Source organism: Lepus europaeus, chromosome 8 (assembly GCF_033115175.1).
Source record: "Lepus europaeus isolate LE1 chromosome 8, mLepTim1.pri, whole genome shotgun sequence".
NCBI lineage: Eukaryota > Metazoa > Chordata > Mammalia > Lagomorpha > Leporidae > Lepus > Lepus europaeus.
In genome coordinates, this window is record NC_084834.1 from 12,078,524 (window position 1) to 12,103,763 (window position 25,240).

Here is a 25,240-nt window from a genome sequence, read left to right on the forward strand (position 1 = left end):
GACAGGGCAGGCTATCAAGACAGGGTGGCTCTCTGTACCCCATGACTGTGGGAGCCTTGTGTGCTGAGATGGTAGGAACTCTGACCGCACGAAAGGGCAAAGCGTAGCTGGGCAATCACTGTGTGTGGCACCAAAGGCTCAGAGCTCGCTGACTGACTGGGGTGGGCCACTACAGCAGGATTTGTGTTCACAGGAGAGCTGCACACATCCTTTGTGAGGTTCATGTGGCAGTGCTGGTGAGTGCTGTACCCACTGTGGGCTAACTGGAAGAGAGGAGGTGAGAGTGTGATTATGACAACAAAGGTGAGCATAGCCCCTTCCCTACTGACAACAGAGAAGATCTACCACACCAAACTTGGGTGTCACTTTGGATTCTCACCCCGCCCTGGAGCACGGATCAGAGCTCCACGGTCACACCCAGCACAAACCTCTGGGTATTCACTGAAAGAACAGGTACTCCACTAAGCCACAGAGGAACAGTTCAAGGATAAAATCCGTAAGAGAAAACCAACAAGTAGGCCGGCACCGTGGCTCAACAGGCAAATCCTCCGCCTTGCGGCACCAGCACACCGGGTTCTAGTCCCGGTCGGGGCACCGATCCTGTCCTGGTTGCCCCTCTTCCAGGCCAGCTCTCTGCTGTGGCCAGGGAGTGCAGTGGAGGATGGCCCAAGTCCTTGGGCCCTGCACCCCATGGGAGACCAGGAGAAGCACCTGGCTCCTGGATTCAGATCAGCGAGATGCGCCGGCTGCGGCGGCCATTGGAGGGTGAACCAACGGCAAAAGGAAGACCTTTCTCTCTGTCTCTCTCTCACTGTCCACTCTGCCTGTCAAAAAAAAAAAAAAAAGTATTCTCACAAATGCCTAAAAACAACTGCAAAAATAACAATAAGGGAGACAACAGGCACCCCCAAAGGAACACAACAGAACTTCACTATTAGAATATTGTGAAGATGGAGGCTGGCACTGTGGTGTAGCGGGTAAAGCTGCCACCTGCAGTGCCGGCATCCCTTATGGGCACCGGTTGCAGTCCTGGCTGCTCCACCTCCAATCCAGCTCTCTGCTGTGGCCTGGGAAGGCAGTAAAGATGGCCCAAGTCCTTGGGCCCCTGCACCTGCATTGGAGACCAGGAAGAAGCTCCTGGCTCCTGGCTTCAGATTGGCATGACTCCTGCTGTTGTGGCCATTTGGGGAGTGAATCAGCTGATGGAAGATGGATGGATCGATCAATCGATCTCTCTCTCTCTCTGCCTCCCTGTACTGCTGCCTTTCGAATAAAGTACTTGCCTTTCAAAAAAAGAATGTAAAGATGAAGAGATTGATGAAATGCCTGAAAAAGAATTCAAAAGAATGATCATAGAATTACCCAGAAGCAATGAGAAGCAAATTCATTCACACGTGACGACAGAAAAATTCTCCCATTAGATTGAGATTTTGAAGAGAAATCAAACCAAAATATTAGAGATGAAGAATTCAATATGTCAAATAAAAAATACAGTGGAAGGCCTTAACAACAAACTTGGTGGTGCAGAAGAAAGAACATCCAACTTAGAAGACAATTCTTTGGAAATTTCTCAGACCAAAAAAAAGAAGAAATTAGAAAAACTAAAAACAGTGCTGGAGATTCATGGGATTCTATCAAACAACCAACATATGGGTCTTAGAGTTCCTGAAAAGTGGAAAGAAAGCATAGATTAGAAGACCTAATCAGTGAATTAATTACAGAAAGTTTCCCTAACATGAAGAAAGGGACGTCCAAGGCACTCAGAACTCCTAACAGACATGACCAGAAAAGACCTTCACCACAACACACTGTAGGCAAACTTTCAACAGTAAAACATAAAGAAAAGATTCTAAGACGTGGGGCTGGTACTGTGGTGTGTGGGTTAAGCTTCTACCTGTGGTACTGGTATCCCATACAGGTGCAGGTTCGTGTCCAGGCTGCTCCTCTCCCAATCCAGTTGTCTGTTACAGCCTTGGAAAGCAGAAGATGGCCCACATCCTTGGGCCCCTGCACCCACACAGGAAACCCAAAACAAACTCCTAAATCCTGGCTTCAGACTGGCCAAGCTCTGAACATCATGGCCACAGGGGGAGTGAACCAGCCAGTCTAAGACCTCTCTGTCTGTAACTCTACCTCTTAAATAAATAAGTAAAAATCTTTTAAAAAAAATAAACTTCAATGTAAACTTTTTAAAAAATCAGTAGCCTTTGTATACATTTAGATTGCCATGGCTGAGAGAGAACTTTTTTTTTTTTTGGACAGGCAGAGTGGACAGTGAGAGACAGAGAGAAAGGTCTTCCTTTTTCCAAAGGTTCACCCACCCCCCAATGGCCGCTGCAGCCGGCACACCACGCTGATCCGAAACCAGGAGTCAGGTGCTTCTCCTGGTCTCCCACGCAGGTGCAGGGCCCAAGGACTTGGACCATCCTGAGAGAGAACTTCTAAGATCAACCCCGTCCATAATACTACAGAAAAAAATAAATACCTTGGAATACATTTAACTAAGGGGGTGAAAGATTTTTACTATGAAACTTACAAAATACTAAAGAAAGAAATATAAGATGCAAAAAAATGAAAAAATCTCCCATGTTCATGGATTAGAAGAATATCAAAATGTCCATACTATCAGAAGCAATTTACAGATTAAATGTGATATCAAATTACCAACAATATTCTTCTCAGAGTTGGAAAAACTTATGTTAAAATTCATATGGAGGGGCCAGCACCATGGCTCACTTGGTTAATCCTCCGCCTGTGGTGCCAGCATCCCATATGGGCACCAGGTTCTAATCCTGGTTGCTCCTCTTCCAGTCTAGCTCTCTGCTGTGGCCCGGGAAGGCAGTGGAGGATGGCCCAGGTGCTTGGGCCCCTGCGTCCGCATGGGAGACCAAGAAGAAGCACCTGGCTTTTGGCTTTGGATCAGCGCAGCGCCAGCCATGGCGACCGTTTGGAGAGTGAACCAACGGAAGGAAGACCTTTCCCTCTGTATCTCTGTCTACAACTTTACCTGTTAAATAAAAAAAAAAATTCATATGGAAACACAAGACACCCCGAATAACTAAAGCAATCTTAAACAACAAAAACAAAGTCAGAGGCATCACAATACCAGATTTTAAGACATAATACAGGGCAGTTATAATCAACACAGCATGGTACTGGTCCAAAAATAGACATGTAGACCAATCCAACTGAATAGAAACTCCAGAAATTTATCCATGCATCTACAACCAATCTTTGACAAAGGAGCTAAAATCAATCCCTGGAGAAAGGAACATCTCCTCAACAAATGGTGCTGGGAACTGATCTCTGCGTGCGGAAGTGTGAAACAAGACTCCTACTTTACACAAAAATCAACTCAAAATGGATCAAGGATCAAAATCTACAACCTGAAGCCATCAAATTACTAGAGGAGAACACTGGGAATACTCTGCAAGACATTGGCACAGACAAAAACTTCTTGGGAAAGACCCCAGAAGCACAGGCAATCAAAGCCAAAACTGACAAGTGGGATTACATCAAGCTGAGAAGCTTCTGCACTGCAAAAGACACATTCAGCAAAGTGAAGAGGCAGCCGACGGAATGGAGAAATTATCTGTAGACTACGGAACTGATAAAGGACTGACATCCAGAATCTATAAAGAGCTCAACAATCTCAACAACAAAACAAACAATCCAGTTAAGAAATAGGCAAAGGACTTGAACAGGCATTTTCCTAAATAGGAAATTCAAATGGCCAACAGACACATGAGAAAATGCTCAGGATATTAGCCATCAGGGAACCAGAAATAGAAACCACAAGGTTTCACCTTAGCCCAGTCAGAATGGCTCTCATACAAAAAATCAATCAATCAACAATAAATGCTGGCGAGGATGTGGGGAAAAAGGTCCCCTAATCCACTGTTGATGGGAATGTAAATTGGTTCATCCAGTTTACATATTGGAAGACAGTATGGAGACACCTTGGAAATCTGAAAATAGATTTGTAATATTACCCAGCAAACTCACTCCTGAGAATTCATGCAAACTAAATGAAATCAGCATATGAAAGAGTTCTCTGTATCCCCATGTTTACTGCAGCTCGAGTCACAATACCTAAGAAACGGAAACAACCCAGATGTCCACCAGCTGATGACTGGATGAAGAAATTATGGTCTATACACTATGGTGCATTACTCAGATATAAAAAAAGAATGAAATCCTGTCTTTTGCAATAAAATGGATGAAACTGGAAACCATCATACTTTGTGAAATAAGCTAGTCCAAAAAAGACAAATACTATGTTTTCCCTGATCTGTGGTAACTAATAAAGTACCAAAAATGTAATATATAGGAGTGGAATTGACATTTTGAGGTTCAGTGACTGTTTACAGCCCTGAACAGTGTTTTTCTTCTTCTTCTATTTGTTGAACTCTTTTACTTCGTGTAGGGTTAATCTTAATAGTATAAAATAAACTGAAAAGTAGACTATTGTAAAAATTATGAGCAAAATTAGCAAAGGAAAGAAAAGGAAGTGTGGGAGCTTGGGCAGGATGGAGGGTAGGATGAGAAGTATCACTATGTTCCTAAATCTGTATACATGAAATGTATATATCTTAAATAAAATTTTTAAAAATAAATAAATAAAACTGATTTGGTAAGAGAACCCAATGTAGTTTGAATTTGAATTCTTTATCACTGAGGTCAAAGGCTTCCAACCACTGCTCTTAAGTGAGAAGGAACTTCTTGAAGAATTCAAACAGAGTTCTGTGATGCTCTGCTGAACTCGGCCTGCCCTCTGTAACTAGGGAAGCTGGAGTCTATCATTCCCCAGCACTCCAGACAGCAGAGTGTCTCCGGTTTCATCCCCAGTGTATTTCCTGTGTGGTCTCACCTGCTGAAGCTTAACGGGCAGATAGAGAATGGATCCATCAAAAGCAGTGACGTTCCCGGTGACAGCCTGATGGTCCTTCAGCATGCCAAACCTCATGCTTTTGCACTCTACATTGGGGCTAGGGAAAAATAAAGATGATGTTTACCTCAATTTGACTCAGACAACAATCCTTACCACAGCTACCCAACAGGTATGTTAGGGAAGCAGTCCTTTGTAACTGCTGCCCCATCTAGTGGTCATATTTAAAAATTGTATTTCTGACGAAAAGCCTTGGCAGAAACATTAGAAAAGAAAAAACTCACAATTCCACTCCTGAAAAACTGCCTTAAGCTGTCAAGGTGTGCTCTTCCAGACTCTAGACCAGGGATCTGAAAGTGTGTGACACAGAGCTCCAGACAGTGAATACCTTAAGCTATACAGGACGTTCAGCTCTGCTGTCACAGCACGGCAGCAGCCATAGACAATGTGTGTGGCCATGTGCCAATAAAACTTTACTACTAAACGGTCAGCGGGCCAGGTCTGACCTTTGAACCAATCACAGTTTGTTAATCCTTGCTCTAGAGTCTTCAGAGGCACACAGGTTTTAGAAAGAGTGTTTTTTAATGCGCTGAATGGCGTGAAGAAGACGTGGGTTTCTAAGTATTCGGACTGTGGACCTGGACCTTTGAAACCATAAAGCAGAGGAGGTCCTGGTCGTTGAATTCGGTGAACTGGTCATCCTGAAGTATGTGACTATTTTTGACTACTGGCAATTTCAGCTCTTTATCCACTCACTGTCATAAATCTAACAGCTCCTTTATACAATGATTGTTCCAATAGGTCATAGGAAAGTTTAAACAAATTCTAGGCTACAAAGGGTCAAATATGTTAAAGTACTCAAAGAAAAGAAAATCGAATGACAATCTAATACAGTTATCCCCAAAACTAAGCACTGCATACTAACAACACATTTCTTTCTTCAAGATTTATTTATTTATTTGAAAGTCGAGCAGAGACACAGAGCTCTTCCGTCCACTGGTTCACTCTCCAAGTGGCACAGGGACCAGGGCTGGGCCAGGCCAGAGCCAGGAGCTCCTTCCAGGTGTCCCATGTGGCACCATCTTCTGCTGCTTTCCCAGGCCATCAGCAGGGAGCTGGATCAGAAACGGAGCGGCCAGGACACCAACTGCTGCCCTGAAGAGTCGCTGGCAGTACAGACGGCAGCTGTACCCACTAGGCCACAATACCAGCCCCGAGGAATACATTCCTTAAAGAAAAAGTCACACACACAGAGCCGTGCTCCCAACCTAACACTTCAGCGTGTCTCCCTACTCTGCCTTCACATACTTCAGGATGACCAGTTCACCGAATCCAACGACCAGGACCACCTCCACGTTATGGTTTCAAAGGTCCAGGTCCACAGTTTGAATACCTAGAAATCCACGACTTCTCCCCGCCATTCAGCGCAGACTCGCGAGGTTCTTCCCGCTTCCTGCGTCAAACATCTGTCGATCCCCTTGCAGAAAGGATTCTCCCCTCTCTAACTAAAGCTCACCTCTTCCCTTGACATTCCACACCGGCCTGTGCTTTACCAGGGCTCAATTCTGCCCTCCTCTTAGCCCCTTCCCTTCACCTACCATACATGTTCAGCTCTCTTTCTTCCCCAGTAAAGCAATCTTGCTAACCTCTTTAATTATCATCCTGGTATTTCATTCCTCTTTACAAGCTTTTTCTTTTAAAGATTTATTTATTTATTTGAGAGGTAGAGTTAGAAAGAGGGAGAGACAGAGAAAATCTTCCATCTACTGCTTCACTTCCTAAATGGCCACAACAGCCAGGGCCGGGCCAGGCCAGACCAGACCCAGGAGCTTCATCTGGGGGCCCAAGTACTTAGGCCATCTACTGCTGCTTTCCCAGGCTCATCAGCAGGGAGCTGGATCAGAAGTGGAGCAGCTGGGACACGAACCTGCATGCAATGGGATACTGGTGTCACAGGCACTGGCTTAGCTCCCCACTAAGCCACAGCACCAGCTCCCCTTCCTTTTTTTTTTTTTTTTTTTTGTATAGAAAGTAAACTCTGATTTGTCTAAAGCTTTTCTTTCTTTATTGCTTTACTTGGAAGTCAGAGTTACAGAGAGAGAGATCTTACATCTATTGGTTCACTCTCCAAATGGCCACAATGGCCAGAGCTAGGTTGGTCCAGAGCCAGGAGCTTCTTTTGGGTCTCCCACATGGGTGCAGGGCCCAAGCACTTGAGCCACCTTTCACTGCTTTCCCAGGCACATCAGCGGGGAGCTGGATCAGAAGTGAAGCAGCGGCTGGCGCTGTGGCTCAACAGGCTAATCCTCCGCCTTGCGGCACCAGCACACCGGGTTCTAGTCCCAGTCGGGGCACCAGATTCTGTCCTGGTTGCCCCTCTTCCAGGCCAGCTCTCTGCTGTGGCCAGGGAGTGCAGTGGAGGATGGCCCTGCACCCCATGGGAGACCAGGATAAGCACCTGGCTCCTGCCTTCGGATCAGCGTGGTGCGCTGGCCGCGGTGGCCATTGGAGGGTGAACCAACAGTAAAGGAAGACCTTTCTCTGTCTCTCTTACTGTCCACTCTGTAAAAAAAAAAAAAAAAAGAAGTGAAGCAGCTAGGACTTGAACCAGTGCCCATATGGGATGCCAGTGCTGCAGATGGTGGCTTAACCCACTGCACCATAGTCTGTCTCTACAAACTTTTTTTTTAAGGTTTGTTTATTTATTTGAAAGGCAGAGTGACAGAGAGCCACAGGCGGAGGGAGAGAAGTCTTGCATCTGCTGGTTCACTTGCCCGATGGCTGCAAAGGCTGGAGCCTGGAGCTTCCCACAGGTCTCCCACATGGGTGCAGGGGCCCAAGGATGTGGGCCATCTTCTTCTGCTTTCCAAGGCCATAGCAGAGAGCTGGATTGGAAGAGGAGCAGCCGGGACTAGAACCGGTGCCCATATGGGATGCCCACGCTTCAGGCCAGGGCTTTAACCCACTGCACCACAGTGCCAGCCCCTCAAATAAGTACACATTAAAAATTCAAACTTTCTAGCACAGATGTTTTGAAAAACAGTACAGAAAATTCTAAACAAACTTAAGGGGCTGGTGGTGCAGCAGGTTAAACTTCATTTCTGAAGCCTGCGGTACTAGCTGGACGCCAAAGCTGCACTTCCCATCCAGCCTCCGGCTATGCACCTGAGCAGGCAGCAGACAATGGCCCAACTACTTGAAACCCTGCCACCCACATGGAAGACCTGGATGGAGTTACTGGTTTCAGCCTTGCCCAGACCTGGCTGTTGCAGTCATTTGGGGAGTAAATCAGCAGAAGGGAAGGTCTTTTTCTTTCTCTCTACTCCAACAACTACCACATTACCTAGTAATCCCACTATTGGAGATAGAAAGGGACTTCAAGTATCTGTGGAAAAATGGAATTAAAAGCTAAGATTAGGGGCCGACACTGTGGCATGGTGGGTAAAGCCACCGCCTGCAGTGCTGGCATCCCATATGGGCACTGGTTCAAGTGCCAACTGTTCCACTTCAGATCCAGCTCTCTGCTTTGGCCTGGAATAGCAGTAGAAGATGGTCCAAGTCCTTGGGCCCCTGCACCCGTGTGGGAGACCTGGAAGAAGCTCCTGGCTCCTGATCAGTGCAGCTCCAGTTGTTGCAACCATCTGGGGAGTGAACCAGCGGATGAAAGATCTCTGTCTCTACCTCTCTCTCTTGCTCTCGCTCTCTCTTGCTCTGTCGCAGCCTCTCTGTAACTCTTTCAAATAAAATGAATAAATCTTTTAAAAAACAAATAAAAAAAAGGTAAGTTTAGGGGACCAGCAGTATGGCCTAGTAGGTCAGGGCTCTGCCTGCAGTGCCAGCATCACATATGGGCGCTGGTTCAGGTCCCGGCTGCTCCTCTTCCAATCCAGCTCTCTGCTGTGGCTGGATAGCAGTGCAGGATGACACAAGTGCTTGGGCCCCAGCACCTGCAAGGGAGACCAGGAATAAGCTCCTGGCTTCAATTCGGCTCAGCTCTAGCAATTACGGCCACGTGGGGAGTGAACCAGCGGATTGAAGATCTGTCTCTCCTTCTCTCTTGCTGTAACTCTTTCAAGTAAATAAAAATTTAAAAAAAAAAAAAAAAAGGCAAGTTTAGGGGTGGGCATTTGGCCTAGCAGTTAAGATGCCTGATGGGATGCCCAGGTCCACCCTGAGTGCCTGAGTTTGAGTTCTAGCTCTGTTACCGGAGAAATTGCAGGGTTCTTGTCTTCGCACAAGAAAGAATTCAGGCGTGAGACAGAGTAGTGGGAGGTAAAATAGCCAGGTTTATTAGGGAAGGAACATCTGTAAGGACGGATGGGCACCTCTCCAGACAGAGCCTGAGAGACTGGGGGGAGATGGGGAGGAAGAAGGGAGGTTACATGTTGAGTGGAGAGATTACACCTGACCAGGCCAGGCGGGCAGCTCAGCAAAGATGCAGAGAGCTGAGTGCACAGTCCAGTTGAGGCTGGGGGTTTTTAAGGAGATGGGTCTTGCTTCCCCACCTCTGCTCCTCTTGCAACAAAAGGGCTTTTTGGATGCAAATAGAAAAACTTCTCTTGAAGGTCTGACACAAAGGATTTTATGGATGCAAATGTTATCAGGAGGAAGGGAGCAGGGTGTTTGAGATGCAGATACTAGGCTGCACCTGGGAGATTGTGGAAGATTGTCAGGCAGAAGGGGGCAGGGCAGGATGCGAGAGCCAGGCTGCCCCTGAAACATTATCGGATAACTTTGAGATGCAGATGCATATGCTGGACATAGATGTCTTCTCTTTAGGCCTGTTACACACACATAAGCTCATAACTGACTTCCTACCTAACAGCTCCACTTCCAAATCCAACTTCCTGCTAATGAACACTGCAGTAGGCAGCAGGGGAAGCAGTTGGGTACATACCACCCATGTGGCAACCTGGACTGAGTTCTCAGCTCTCTCAGTGGCTGCCTGGTCCTGCCCCTACCATTAGAAGCATCTGGGGGGAATCTACCAGCAGATAGGAGCACTCTCTCTCTCTCTCTCTCTCTCTCTTTTTTTTTTTAATAAAAAAAGCTAAGTTTAGGGGCCTATGTTGTGGCATAGTAGGTCAAGCCTCCACCTGCAGCGCCCGCATCCCACATGAGTTACCAGTTCCATTCTCAGCTGCTCAATTTTCTTTCCAGCTCTCTGCTGTGGCCTGGGAAAGCAGTGGAAGATGGCCCAAGTCCTTGGGCCCCTGCACCTGCATGGGAGACCAGGAGGAAGCTCTTGGCTCCTGGCTCTGGATCACCCCAGCTCCAGCCATTTGCAGCCATCTGGGGAGTGAACCAGAGGATGGGAGAGCTCTATCTCTGTCTCTCCCTCTCTCTATAACTCAGCCTCTCAAATAATCTTTAAAAAAAAAAAAAAAAGCTAAGTTTATTCTTGAGCAAAACCTTTTTAAATCTATATGCAGTTTTTCGTAATATACATTTTCTATGAGCATTCTGAAAACCACTTGTAGGCTGATTTAGAAATTTTTTGTACCAAAATAAGCTTACCTTTTAATTTTATTTTCCTACAAACTTTTTCAAGTAATTTTGTACATCCAAAGAAGCTGCAATCAGAATGTCAAAGAAATACCTGCACTCTATTTTCACTTCAGCATTATTCACAACAGCAAAGACATGCAAGCAACAAGTATCTATCAATGGATGAATGGACATGCAAAATGTGTATTTACATATGCATACATAAAATGTATGCATTCCATGAGAAATACAGCCTCAAAAACAAAGGCAACTCTGTAGTTTGTGACAACACAGATGGGACTGAAGGACATTATGAGTGAAACAATCAAACAAGCCAGACACTGAAAGACAAAACTGTATGACCTCATTTTTGGAAACAAGCAGAACACAGAAACAGTGAGGAAAGTGGTGCAGAGGACAGGTAGGGCAAAAGGGAGACGCTGGTGAAGAGGCACAGTCAGAGGAGGGGGTAGGATTAGTGATCTCTCGCACAACAATACAGTGCATATTCAGAAATCACTCAGCGGCAGCACCGAGCAGCAGGTAAAGCTGCTGCCTGTGACGTCAGCATCCCATGTGGGCAACTGATCCTGTCTGAGCTGATCCACTTCCAATCCAGCTCTCTGCTAATGGCCTAGGAAAAGCAGCAAAGATGGCCCAAGTGTTTGGGCCCCTGCCACTCACGTGGGAGACCCCGATGAAGCTCCTGGCTTCAGCTTGGCTCTGCCCTGGCCATTACAGCCACTTGGCGAGTGAACCAGCAGAGGGAGACCTCGCTGTCTTTCCCTCTCTTTTAAGTAACTAAATCAATCTTTGAAATAAGATTAAAATAAAATTTACTAAGACAGACTTTAAATAGTCTCACCAAAAAAAACTAAGCAGGTAAGGTGACAAATATGCTAATTAGCTTAGCTTAATCTTACTGCAATATATACATATTCAAGACATCACATTGTACCCCATAAATATATACATTTGTCAAAAAAATTCAGACTTTTCTTCTTTTCTCAATAAATGTTTTTAAAGATTTATTTGGAAAGCAGAAACAAACAGCCATCTTCCGCATCAGCAGAATGCAGGAGCATTAGCAGGGAGCTGGATCAGAAGTGGAGCAGCCGGGACTCAACCAGCATTACAGGTAGCTGCTTAATCTGCAGTACCACAGCACCAGCCCCGTGGAATGGGGACCGTATACCATTCTGAGAAGGAACACCAAATCATACATGCAAAACAAGTCAGGGCGGGCACGAAAGTCTAGCCATATGATGCCGATGTCCCATGTTGGAGTGCCTGGTTTGATACCCAGCTCTGGCTCCTGGCTCCAGCATCCTGCTAATGCAGACCCTGGGGGGCAGCCGGTGACAGCTCAAGTGATGAGCTCCTGACACCCCCAACACGACAGACTTTTTAGCAATCCTGGCATCTGGCTTGAGCCCACCCAGCCCAGACCAACTGGACCCAGCCTTTGGAAACATTTTGGGAATGAACAGCGGTTGAGAGCTCTCCATCTCAAAAATGTCCTGCAAGTGAAAGGCCCTAAACTTAGCCTTAACTAATTTCATATTAAATCCACTGCTGGGGCCGGCGCCATGGCTCACTTGGTTAATCCTCCACCTGCAGTGCCGGCATACCATCTGGGTACCGGTTCTAGTCCCAGTTGTTCCTCTTCCAGTCCAGCTCTCTGCTGTGGCCTGGGAAGGCAGTGGAGGATGGCCCAAGTGCTTGGGCTCCTGCACCCGCATGGGAGACCAGGAAGAAGCACCTGGCTCTTGACTTCAGATTGGAGCAGCGCCAGCTGTGGCGGCCACTTAGGGAGTGAACCAACGGAAGGAAGACCTTTCTGTCTCTCATTGTCTAACTCTGCCTGTCAAATAAATAAGTAAATAAATCCACTGCTAGCCTCATAAACCTGCACCTGTCAAATTAAAACCTAGGGGAGGGCATTCAGTGCAGCAGTTAAGATGTTGCTTGGGACGTCCACATCAGATATCGGACGCCTCGGATCAAGTCCCAGTCCCGGCTCTGCTTCCAACTGCAGACTCTTACCAGTGTGCAGCTGGGAGGCAGCAGGTGGATGCCCAAATGCTTTGGTCCCTGCCAAACATGTGTCTGTCTCTCTCTCTGCCTTCCAAGCAAATAAAAAATTAATACCTTTAAAAGTTAAAATCTGAATTGGCAACATATATACACAAGCACGTTAACCTTCAACCTCCTGCCAGGATCTGAGTGCATGCAATACTGCACGGGGAAGTTCATGGGGAATCACACAGAACCAGATTCAGTCATTCCATTACTGCCATCTAAAACAAATACGAACAAAACTGCCGTGCATACCTGAAAGTCACGTGATACTGATAGACGGCTTCGTTATGACACTGTATTTTGATGAGGTTCAACCCCAAAGACTGAGGAGTTCCCTTTGATCCCTGCTTCACAAAAATCTCTCTGAAAAATAAAAAAAATTTTTAAAAGTAACCACCTAAACCCAAGCCAAAAAATGAAACATCCACCAACCCACACCACCACCACAGGTTTTCTCATACTTTACTTAGACACACAAATGAAAAACCAAGACATAACAGCACGCTCTGAAGGCCGGGTGATAAGCTCCAAGCAGCGTCTACTCTGTCTGCCCTAGTAGCAGCACTGCAGTAGCTAGGCCAGCTAGGAACCCAGGAATCAGCTGTACAGAGGAAGATGAGGGACTAAAGTGTTTTTCATCAATGACTGCCTTATCTCCGACTTGGCAGAGACCTGAGTTGGGAAGGAAGGAAAGGCCCACCAGGTTTCAACAGACTCCACTCGCTGGTACAATCTGCATACTCACAAGGAAGCCCACCTCGCTCCAGCAGCCATCACCCCACCTGTCCATCTCCCCACTGGCAGCACCTATCGCCTGAGGACGTCACCCACAACAGACAGCATTCACAATAGCAGACAGCAGCCCCACACGGGGATTTCACAGGCAGCCCCTCCTCCTCAGGGCTCCTGGAAGGAAAGGGGTGCCCAGGACTTACTTTTCCTTGGGTTCTGCAGTCAGGACCAGGGGGCGTTCCGGAAAGTGCAGTGAAGACTGGGGCAGAGGTGAAGGTGGGGACAGCCGTGGGGGATTCCGGGAGGCTGGGCCGAACAGGCTGGGAGGCTTTTCCACTGCCCTGCCCATTCCACCAGCCGCTCTTCCCAGTGGTAATAAAGACGCGTCCGAACTCCCTCTTCCAAGCATTCTGAAACGTAGAAGAGAGGCAGGCGAGGGCTTTCTCCATCATGCGGCTATGCCTCACCTGGGTTACTCCCCAATCTACCTTCTCATCTGGAGCAGACAGCAAAAGGGGCCCAAGCACAGCCTTGGGAGCCCCTCGAAATCTACTCCGCCAACACAGCTCTGTCATCAGCCGCTCTGAACACCGACTCTCAGAGGTACCTTCCACAGAACTGAGGGGAAGTGTGACACAGTGAGACGAAGGAACCTCAATGATCAGCTTAACTCGTCAGGCGGGCAAACGCCCCGTAGGGAGCTACTTTGACCCTTTCTCCAATGATTGTATCCGCAACTGCTGGCTGCTCTCAGAAAACAGTCGCTTTTTAATATAAAGCCACACATTACCTGCTCGTGAGATAATACAATCCTTGGGATTTCTCTTTGGACTTAGATATGCCACCTGAATGTGATGATTACATGCGAAGGTAACCTTACCTACCTATTCCAACCAACAGAAGCTTCTGCCATCTTGCTATCCCCAGCTGCCAACACTGAAGGATCCGGAAAAGTCAGACGGGGTTCCTCTTTCTCCTTGCGTAACAAGCTAGCGGACAAGCCTCGACCTAAAATGCCTCTTCCTGCAAGAACCAAACCGCAGGTGTAACTGTGACTTGAACACACTTTACAGCACAGTAATTTTTATGAAGATGCACTGCACGGGTTTAGGAACAAAGTCAACATATAGACCATCAGAGTTTCTCAAGCCAGCTCTCCGCATACCTGAAGGAGGCAGCTCCCGTTTCGGAGACGTCCGGGACGCCGTTTCAAGGCCCAGGCCACGGAACATGGAGACTAAACCCACAGACTCCTGTGGAAAGCCAAAAAATGAAGTTGTTCTAGGATGCTGTTTAAAATCCCACAAATGCGGCCTAGCAGTCACAATGCCCACGTCAGAGTACCTAGGCTCAATACTTGGCTCCAGCTCCCGACTCCAGCTTCCTGCATCTGCACACCCTGATAGGTAGCGATGATGGCTCAAGTGACTGGATCCTCACGACTCAAAGGGAGAACTGGACTGAGTTCTGGCTCCCAGCTGCCACCCCACCCAGCCCAGCTGCCCTGGTCACTTGGGCAACAGATGCGAGATCTCTCTCTCTCTCTCTCTCTGGCCCCCCCCACCCTCATTAAAACAAACAAGCCTCAAAAACAGAAATAATACCTTTCTGACGGTTTTGGTAAGTCATAATCTTTACATTTTATAAATGTTATAAAAATAAAAAACACTAATTTTTTTCTTAAATACTTATAATCATATCCTAGGTTTTCAACCATAACCAGTTACATTTTCAAGTCCACGATTCAGGACCAGGATGTGGCACAGTGGATTAAGCCCACGTGAGAGCACCTGTTCAAGTCCTGGCTGCTCTGCTCCACCTCCAATCTAGCTCCTAACAAAGCCTCTGGGAGCACAGGGCATGCTGGCCCAGTACTTAGACCCCTGCTACTCACATAGGAGACCCACACGGAGTCCTAAGCTCCTGGTTTTGGCCATTTGGAGAACAAATCTCTGTATGTCTCTCCCTCTCTTTGTCACTCTGCCTTTCAAATAAATATTTTTTTAAAAGTCCATGACTTGAGCTATAATGAAACAAAATACAACAGAACAAAACCAACTTGTCTATTCTTCTGCTTTATTTCCTGCTTTATTTTCCTGCATAAAGAGAACATGCATACTGGTTAATAAATGCCCAAAACATCTAGATGAGGCCGGCGCCGCAGCTCACTAGACTAATCCTCCGCCTGCAGCGCCAGCACCCCGGGTTCTAGTCCCGGTTGGGGCGCCGGATTCTGTCCCAATTGCTTCTCTTCCTATCCCGCTCTCTGCTGTGGCCCGGGAGGGCAGTGGAGGATGGCCCAGGTCCTTGGGCCCTGCACCCACATGGGAGACCAGGAGGAAGCACCTGGCTCCTGGCTTCGGATTGGCGCAGCGTGAAGGCCGCAACACACTGGCCGTCGCGGCACTTCAGGGTGAACCAACGGAAAAAGGAATACCTTTCTCTCTCTCACTGTCTAACTCTGCCTGTCAAAAAAAAAAAAAAAATCTAGATGATTTAAGGACATTAGGGGTTTGGGGTTTTTTTAACATCCATAATTACTGTCTTAATTTTTTCTTCTTATGAAGTATTACATTTGACACTGTAAATTCTACTTAAAATTATCCTAACTGCTTCATCAGGTTCTTCCTATATTTGCTAACTCTTTTTCTTTGACATAAATTAGTTACAGACAAATACTGTTCTTTTTAAAATTTTCAATTTACCCTCTACTGCTATGTATTTATGGGATATATACAGTAGTTAATTCCACACACGTACACGATGTATAAAGATCAAATCAAGATTAGTGTTTCCATTTCCTCAAGTATTTCTCATCTTTTTGTGTTGGGAACTGTCACTCTTCTAGCTATTTTAAAATATATCATAAATTGTTGTTGACTACCTTACTGTACAACATGACACTAGAACCAATTCCTTCCTTCTAACTCTGCTTTTTTTTTTTTTTTTTGACAGGCAGAGTGGACAGTGAGAGAGAGACAGAGAGAAAGGTCTTCCTTTTTGCCATTGGTTCACCCTCCAATGGCTGCTGCGGCCGGAGCATCTCGCTGATCCGAAGCCAGGAGCCAGGTGCTTCTCCTGGTCTCCCATGCAGGTGCAGGGCCCAAGCACTTGGGCCATCCTCCACTGCCTTCCCAGGCCATAGCAGAGAGCTGGTCTGGAAGAGGAGCAACCGGGATAGAATCTGGTGCCCCAACCGGGACTAGAACCCGGTGTGCCGGCGCCACAAGGCGGAGGATTAGCCTATTAAACCACGGCACCGGCCCTAACTCTGCTTTTCCTAAAACTACCATCTAGTTAGGAAATCAGAATGCACACACACGTACATGTTCACACAGCAGTAGGAACAGCTGTAGATCTTTCTAAGATTTGGATACTCTTTCAAAAGAAACAAATCTAACAATCACAGGTTGAGCATCCCTAATCTGAAAATCTAAAATACAAAATGTTCAACTTTTTTCATGCCACAACTGGAAAATTCACACCTGAATTCATGTGACAGGCTACAGTCAAAACACAGGTGTAGGGGCCGGCATTGTGGTATAGCAGGTGTAGCCGCCGCCTGCAATGCTGGCATGCCACATGGACACCAGTTCACATCCTGGCTGTGCCACTTCTGATCCAGCTCCCTGCTAATGGCCTAGGAAAAGCAGAAGAAGGCCCAAATGTTTGGGCTGCTGCCACTAACGTGAGAGACCCAGATGCACTTCCTGGCTTTGGCCTGGCCCGGCACTGGCTGTTGCAGCCACCTGAGGAGTCAACAAGCAGATGGAATATATCTCTGTCTGTCGCTCTCTGTAACTCTCCCTTTCAAATAAATAAATAAATATTTTTTTAAAAACAGGTATATTAAAAATAACATGTAAAGTGACCCTCAGGCCATAAGGTATAAATGAAACATAAATGAATTTAGTGCTTAGACTTGGGTCCCATATCCAAAAGATACACTGTGTACATGACAGTATTCCAAAATCAAAAACAAAAATCAAACTGCAATCCAAGATGCAAAGACGGAATATTCCTCCTGTAATGCTCTCCGAGGCAGGAGTCAGGCTCAGGGCGAAAACGTGAAGACCAAGGGGAGAACAAGAGGCTCTAGCCTGAAAACCGCCATGAAGGAAGGTGGGGGTGGGCGGAGGCTGGAGGACTAAGGCACTTACCCAAGCCCACCTGGCATTCACTCAGCCACTTTCTCTAGACTTGCAATTCTAAGATTTGACCTCTATGCCCAGAAGGTGCAAAAACTTCGTGAAGAAAAACAAACTCCCTTGTCTTCGAGTAAGTCTGCGCAGCTCTCTAGGCACTCTGAGAGCCACTGCTTCCTCTCATCACACAGGAAAGACGCACACAGTACGACTACACGTTCGAAGTGGTCTTACCCTCTGTGCCGGTCCACCCTGTGTGCCCGCTTCCTCTGGCTTTGCAAACATGTGGCCTCGGCCTACAGGTCCTGCCCTGCCCAGGGCGGGGTCCAGGGGTTTCGGAGCTTGTGGCCAACAGCCTGGCATCCGGACACATTGAGACGGGTGGACCGGGGCAGGGCCCCTGAATGGTGGCCGGACGGGATCCATTCAAACGCTGTGGAGGATGGGGTGTTGCGCCTTCTCTGGTTAATTACCTGTCAGCATTCGGAAAAGTTTAGAGATTCCCAGCAGGTTTCTTTCCTCTTCAAGAAACACAAGGCATTTTTAAAAGTTAGACTTCCAAGGTGGGCACTAAGCTTTTCTGTGAGCTCACGGCATTTGAAACCCCTTCTATTGGCAACCCCTCATAGGCCCAAGCCCTCGATGAACCTGAACAGTTCTCAGAAAACTCAGTGCTCTAAGTCAACTACCCATTGCACAGGAAAGCAGCTTTTATGCGTGGGAATGATTTGGGCTGATCAGTTAATAGTTCCTAAGCACCACCAACTAATCTTTATGGGTTCCGCCTTGTTTTTGGCCTCCTTCCTACACCAGGGTCCCAACTTCTCTCCAGCCTGTATTCACATTGAACTCATCTCCTTGATCCTAGCTGCTTCTCTCAATTGTTCTCCAATTCATTTCTATGAAACTCTTCTTTCAAACCCCACCAGAACTGAGGTCCCCAGGATACGGAGCCGAATCTCACATAGCTTACAGTGACCCTTTCTCTCCTCCAGGGAACTAGGCTTGGAGCCTTCCCCCGGGCCCTCCCCCGAATCACTTCATGGCCTACAGATGCTCCCTCTCATAATCCTAACCTGGCCTCACTGCTGAAGAAATCTTCAAGCGAAAAACAAGACTCTCCCCAACTCGGGGAAAACCTATCTTAAGTCTTAGCTGTGGAGAAATCGGCCCGTGCATACAAAGACTGACACACGATTCCTGGGTCAACAGGGCAGGTGGAGGCAATTCAGGAACTTGCAAAAAAAGTTAACTACACTCTTCTTTAATGCTCTACTTGCAACTCAAAGGCAGGACAGGCCTCCCTCTTGGGGTTACTACAGAAGCCGCCCCTCTAGCCCCTAACACCCCTGTTCGGTTAGCCTGGAATCTTCGTTCTACAACCTGTGTGGGTGGCGCACTCGGTGCCACGGCTTAGTCTCCTTGCCCACACGTCCCCGACCCCCAGCACCGCGTGCGGGGTTTCACAAGCACGAGGCCCTCCTTTAACGTGGACTTCCTCCTCTGCTTCCGAGGGGACACGCGGGGCCTACCTTCTCAGCCTTTCTGTAGGCCACGCGGACCCCAAGCCCAGCGCTGGGAGGCAAACTCCTTTCTTCCCGTTTTCCCCCAAACCAACAACCGTGCTGGGGGAACGCCCTGGATCCTCAGCCACAGCCCTGCCCGGTCCTCGCGCCTCGCGGGCCGCCCACGCACGCACAGCCTCGAGTAACGACTTCCCGCCCCCACCCCGCCCTAGGCATGGCGGCCCTTCCAGCCTCATGGGGCGGAAGGCCCGGACAGCGCCTGGCCTCGGGCTCAGCGAGGCTGCCCCCGAGCGACCTCGGCCCTCCGGGGCTTCCTCACCTGAGCTGTGTCCTGGCGCTTCAGCTGGCCCCACGGAGCCTCACGAGAACGGGGAAGCTCAACTACCTGCCACGCGGAAAGAGCCACAGGCCTCAAATACTAAGTTCCGGTCACGTGGTGTGGGCGGGGCCTGAGCCCATAGGCTGAAGAAAGTGCCACACACAAGATCCTGCCATCTCATTGGCTGCTTTGCAAAAGGGACTCGCCCTTTTGAGTCACGCGGGCCGAGTCCCTCTCAAAGGGAGCTGGGAGGTGTGAGTTGATGGTGGTAAGTGTTTGATGTCCTGGCCTTGCGTCCGAGGGCCACCCCTGTAAACGGGACGTGCCCCAGCTCTCCCAGTTAGAAGATGTGGAGATGCAGGTGCTAAGCGGGACACGGTTAACTTGAGTGCACGAACACCTTCTGACGTTGACCTTGCCCTCCACTTCTCGTGCGTGCAAAACAGGGTTAAGAGCGCCCGTTCATCGGCCTGTGTGGACATGTGCACCCACTGAGGAGACAAGGCGTCAAAGGCCCGCAGTCAGCCCCACCCGAATTTGACCAAACAAGAGTGTTCCCCTAACTGGACGGAAGTAGCCAGTTCTCCTCCGGTCCCAACCGTTTCGGCAGTAAGCACGCCCAGGTTTGACAAGATGGTTAGGGTCAAGCTTGAGGCTTGAGCTCCTGATGTGCAGCCGTTCAAATGCTCTGCATGGGGGCCAGCGCTGTGACACCTCTTGCCCTGCCAGCGGCCAGAATCCGAATGCCGGTTCAAATCCTGGCTCCGGCGCTTCTGATTCGCTCCCTGCTAACACACCCGGGAAAGCGGTGTGTAATTGGGCCCCTGCAACCCACATGGGATACCATGAATGGAGTTCCTGGCTCCTGGCTTTGGCCTGGCCCAGCCCTGACTGTTGAGCTGCTTTGGGGAGTGAACTGGTAGATGGGAAATCTCTTTTTTTTTTTTTCTCTCTCTCCCTCTCAATCACTCTTGCTCTCTTTCAAATAAATTTAAGGGGAAAAAAATGCCCCTTCACTCTTTGTAGACATTACGTTTAACCAAGTGAGGCAGGAGACAGCTGAGGATTAACTGGGAAAGCAGAGAAAGGCAAGTTCCAAAACTCTCTCCATATTATGTGTCTCTGCCTCTTAGCCACAACCTTTGAGACTGGAGACAAAGACAGGGTTAACTGGAGTAGCTGAGAATAAGAAATTGTAAACTTAAAAAACTTTCACGTAGAAGCTATATATAGATATTATAATAGCTCCATGAGATACACACCTGCAACCTCAAAACCACACTAAGGGACCCCCACACCCAAGCCAACATCTATGGCCGGCATAGTGGCACCTCGGGCTCAGCCTCTGCCTGTGCCACTGGCATCCCATACCAGTGCCAGTTTGAGTCCTGGCTGCTCCACTTCCAATCCAGCTCCCTGCTAATGCACCTTGGAAGGCAATGGAAGATGGCCCGGGTGCTTGGGCCCCTGCCACCGGCGTGGGAGATTCGAATGGAGTTCCAGGCTCCTGGTTTTGCCTGGTCTAGCCCTAGCCTTTGCAACCATCTGGGGAGTGAACCAGCAGATGGAAGACCTCTCTCTTTCTCTCCCTAATTCTGCATTTCAAATACATAAATCTTTTTTTAAAAATACTATAAAATCACAGCCCCCAATTATCTTCAGGGCCTCAGGTCCCTGCCTCAACCGCAGCTTTGATTCTTGGCCTCTTTCTTTCTTAAAAAGTGTACTTTCTTTTCCTGTAATAAACCCTCTGCTGTTATTATCTCTACGAGCTTCATGAACTCACTGTCTGAGGCTCAGAAGAACCTGTGCCTGGCCCTTGCCTTTCTACTCTCCACTCCCACAACAGTATTAAGGAAAGATGCAAGTTTCTGTACACCATAGCCTCCCCAGCTTACATGACAATGCTACTGTTAGTGTACACAAAGAGGTCCATGCACTTGTTTGGGGGGGGAGGGCAGGGGATGTCACTGAATAATCAGCCTCAAAGTTTTGTTTACTGGTGACAAACAAAGGAGACAGTGGAAAGGTAAAATTCACTTTACAAACTGCTTTGCTGGGGCTGGTGTTGTGGCACACGCAGCATGTAAAGCCACCACCTGGGACACCACATGGGAGCGGGTTCGAGCCCCAGCTGCTCCACTTCCGATCCAGCTTCCTGTCAATGCACCTGGGAAAGCAGCAGAAGATGGTCCCAGTGCTTGGGCCTCTGCACCCACGTGGGAAACCTGGATGGAGCTCCTGGCTCCTGGCTTCAACCTGGCCATTGTGGCCATTTGAGGAGTGAACCAGTGGGTGGAAGATCTCTCTGTCCTTCCCTCTCTCTCTGTAACTCTGCCTTTCAAATAAATAAAATAAATCTTTAAAAAGAAAAGAAACTGCCTGAGAAGCAGTGTGCCAGGGCTTTTATAGCAAGGGTCAAAGGATGTTCAGGATATAGAAAAGGGGGAGCAGGAGGGCCCTTTGCCTCCAACTGGTTGCCTGGTGGTCTGGCCCTCTTCAAATAAAGTCATTGTTGCAGACAAGCGTTCCCAGAACATTCTCTAAAAACCAAGCTCAAGTTTGCAAACTGCTTCAGTTTCTCCGCCCTGTTCCTGTGCCTCCCAGCCCTGCCTGAATCCCACACCCTGTTCACCGTATGTTACAGCAGGTACTGCTGCCTGTGCAACGCACTCCCAGGGACGCACTCCCCTGCAACCCTGATGGAGGAGTGCCAGCTCCTGTCCTTTTAGGAACTCTCGCCACACCTTGCAGGACAAGTCATTCCATACACATGAAATGATGCTATTTTAAGGGCGGGATTCGGTAAACCTAGTTGCAATAGGGCAATGGCAACTCTCGGTTTTCTGCACACGTCTCTTTTGGAAGCACCATCGTGCAGGCTGGTTCTCTGGATTTCTGTATATTGTTCGTGCAAGATCAGAGGACCTGGGTACAACAGTTCTAGCCAATCCGTGTATCATGGGATACTGCTTCTTTTGCCAAAGGGACAATCCATATAGTTTTGGAATTGATTGGAGATAAAGATAGTTGAAGCTCTACGAAACATGGGCATCTGTTTAAAATCTTTCAGAAACTAATCAACTTGTCCTATTATATACTCCATCAAGGTACTTCAATTGTTCATTAACCATTCCTAGGGTATTCATGAAAAATATCACACACATTCTTGCCATACACAAAAAACAGAAGTTATGTGAGGTGATGGATTTGTTAGATTGCTTTAATCATTCCACAATATAAGTATATACCAAAACACCACATTGTACCCTACAAATATAAGCAATTGTTATTTGTCAATTAAAAAGGAAAAATAACACACACATATAACAAACCTTTTTGAGTTCAATTACAGATGGAATTTTTTTTAAGATTTATTTATTTATTTGAAAGTCAAAGTTACACAAAGAGAAGGACAGACAGGGAGAGAGATCTTCCACTTGCTTGTTCACTCCCCAGATGGCCACAAAGGCCAGGGTTGTGCCAGGCCAAAGCTAGGAGTCAGGAACTTTTTTTGGGGTCTCCCACTTGGGTGCAGGGGCCCAAGTACTTGGACCATCCTCCACTGCTTTCCCAGGTACATTAGCAGGTAGCTGGATCAGAAGTGGAACAGCCAGATCTTGAACCAGCACCCATACGGGATGCTGGGGTCACACGTGACAGCTGTATTTGCTATGCTACAATGCCAGCCCCTATTTGTTTCTTTGTATGTTTTAAAGATTTTATTTAGTTATTTGAGGGGGAGAATTACAAACACAGAGGAAGGTCTTCCATCCGTTGGTCCACTCCTTAAATGGCCACAACAGCAGGAGCTGGGAAGCCAGGAGCTTCTTCCGGGTCTCCCACATGAGTGCAGGGGCCCAAGCACTTGGGCCATCTTCCACTGCTTTCCCAGGCCACAGCAGAGAGCTGGATCAGAAGTGGAGCAGCAGAGACCAGAACCCGTGCCCATATGGGATGCTGGCACCGCAGGTGGAGCCTCAGCCCATTATGACATAGCCTTGACCCCTGTTTGTTTTCACTCAAGGCGTAACACCAAACTGTGTCCACCTGGCCCTACCATAAGACCCCCTAAGTGGGGGCCGGCACTGTGGTGTAGCAGATAAAGCTGCCGCTTGCAGTGCCGACATCCCATATTGGGTGCCAATTCGAGATCCGGCTGCTCCACTTGCTATCCAGCTCTCTGCTGTGGCCTGGGAAAGCAGTGGAAGATGGCCCAAGGGCTTAAAATAAAGTAAAATAAAATAAAAGGTTTATTTTGGTGCAAAAGAATTTTGAATCTACACATAACAGGTTTTCCAAAAGTTCAAGGAAAATGCATATTATGAAAAACTATGCATGAATTTAAAAATTGTTTTGCACCAAAATAAGCTTATCTTTTAATTCTATTAGTCCATGAACACTTAAAAAATTATTTGAGAGGCAGAGAGAAACAGAGGGAGAGAGTGAGACAACTAGAGATCTTCCACCACATCAAGGGAGGGCAGCCTATGTAGTATACCAGCTTACGTGCTAACATCATCCAGAAACACTCTCCCAGAGCAATGTCTGACCAAAATCCGGGCATCCTGTGGCCCAGTCAAGTTGACACATGAAACCGACCATCAGGGTTTTTATCTGGTTCATTACAGCCGTTCTAGTGGTTGTGATGCACATTGGCTTCCGCTTGCGTTTCTCCAACAGAGAATGCTGTCCAGTATCCTTTCTGTTGTTAGCCATTTGTGTATCTTCTCTGGTGGAAGATACTCATATCTTCTGCCCGTTGTTGTGGGTGAGTTGTCTTCTTATTAATCAGCCTGATCCTATTTTTGATTTCTATTTATTGACATTTTTAATGTGGGAGCCTTGGAATCCCAGTTAGAGGTGCATTTTCCCTGGGAGGACTTATATTACTTCTGCCAGGAATGCAGAGGCACTATGGACATGGACTCACTTTATTCTCTATTTATTTATTTTTTGACAGGCAAAGTTAGACAGTGAGAGAGAGACAGAGAGAAAGGTCTTCCTTCCGTTGGTTCACCCCCTCAAATGGACACCACGGGCCTGCGCACCGCGCTGATCCGAAGGCAGGAGCCAGGTGCTTCTCCTGGTCTCCCATGCAGGTGGAGGGCCCAAGCACTTGGGCCATCCTCCACTGCCTTCCCGGGCCACAGCAGAGAGCTGGCCTGGAAGAGGGGCATCCGGTACAGAATCCGGCGCCCCGACCAGGACTAGAACCCAGTGTGCTGGCGCTGCAGGTGGAGGATTAGCCTAGTGAGCCGCAGCGCCGGCCATGGACTCACTTTAAATGAAACGCTCCCTGGAATGTCTAGGCCAAATCGGCGATGTAATTTCCTGTCCTTAGCTTTACCTGGTTCTGGTGATCTTATTTTTCTGAGCTCCACTGCCACCAAATCAGAATACAGGGTTGTGGTGGAGTGAGAAGGCCATGCCAAGGTGGCCACTGGCAAGTGAGCATCAGTTACTCAGGAATGGCTTTGGAAACTTCCTGGCAATAGGCTGTGATTGGATGGCTTTGAAACTGCCTGGCAACAGGCTGTGATTGGTTGGGGCATAGACCGCCCCTTGACCTGATTGGCTGGCCTTGGCTATATAAGATGTTGTACCAGTCTGCCAGCTGCTCGCCTCAAGCCTGCTTTCACCCGACTCCCGGGGTCTGTGTGGTGACTCCGCGCCTCTTGCCCCCACCACGTTGCTCCTCTCAGAAATGAATCCACTGCAACACAGGGTCAGAATGGAAGCACTTTTATGGAGACAAAGTGACGAGTACTCAAGGTCAGAGATGCCTGGAAAGATCCAGGTTGTATAACACTTGTGGGTTCCTTTTCTTTTTTTTTTTTTTAAAGATTTATTTATTTATTTATTTGAAAGTCAGAGGTTACACACAGAGAGAGGAGCAACAGAGAGAGACAGAGGTCTTTCATCTGCTGGTTCACTCCCCAAACCAAATCTGCTGGTTCACTGGCTGCAACGGCTGGAGCTGCGTCAATCTGAAGCCAGGAGCCAGGAGCCAGGAGCGTCTTCCGGTCTCCCATGCGGGTGAAGGGGCCCAAGCACTTGG

General features: G+C 47.9%; 1 protein-coding gene across 1 annotated transcript in view; it reads right to left on the reverse strand.

Moving 5' to 3' along the window:
* PIWIL2 (piwi like RNA-mediated gene silencing 2) overlaps nt 1–17,760 on the reverse strand; it is a 93,638-nt gene extending 75,878 nt beyond the window's left edge. The window contains exons 1-6 of the mRNA XM_062199017.1: nt 17,569–17,760; nt 14,355–14,442; nt 14,074–14,212; nt 13,393–13,599; nt 12,710–12,820; nt 4,871–4,988 (exon numbers count right to left, since the gene is read on the reverse strand). Of these exons, the coding sequence (XP_062055001.1) occupies nt 4,871–4,988; nt 12,710–12,820; nt 13,393–13,599; nt 14,074–14,212; nt 14,355–14,442; nt 17,569–17,760 (855 nt within the window). The remainder of the gene's footprint in view (nt 1–4,870; nt 4,989–12,709; nt 12,821–13,392; nt 13,600–14,073; nt 14,213–14,354; nt 14,443–17,568) is intronic.
* Nucleotides 17,761–25,240: the final 7,480 nt, after the last annotated feature.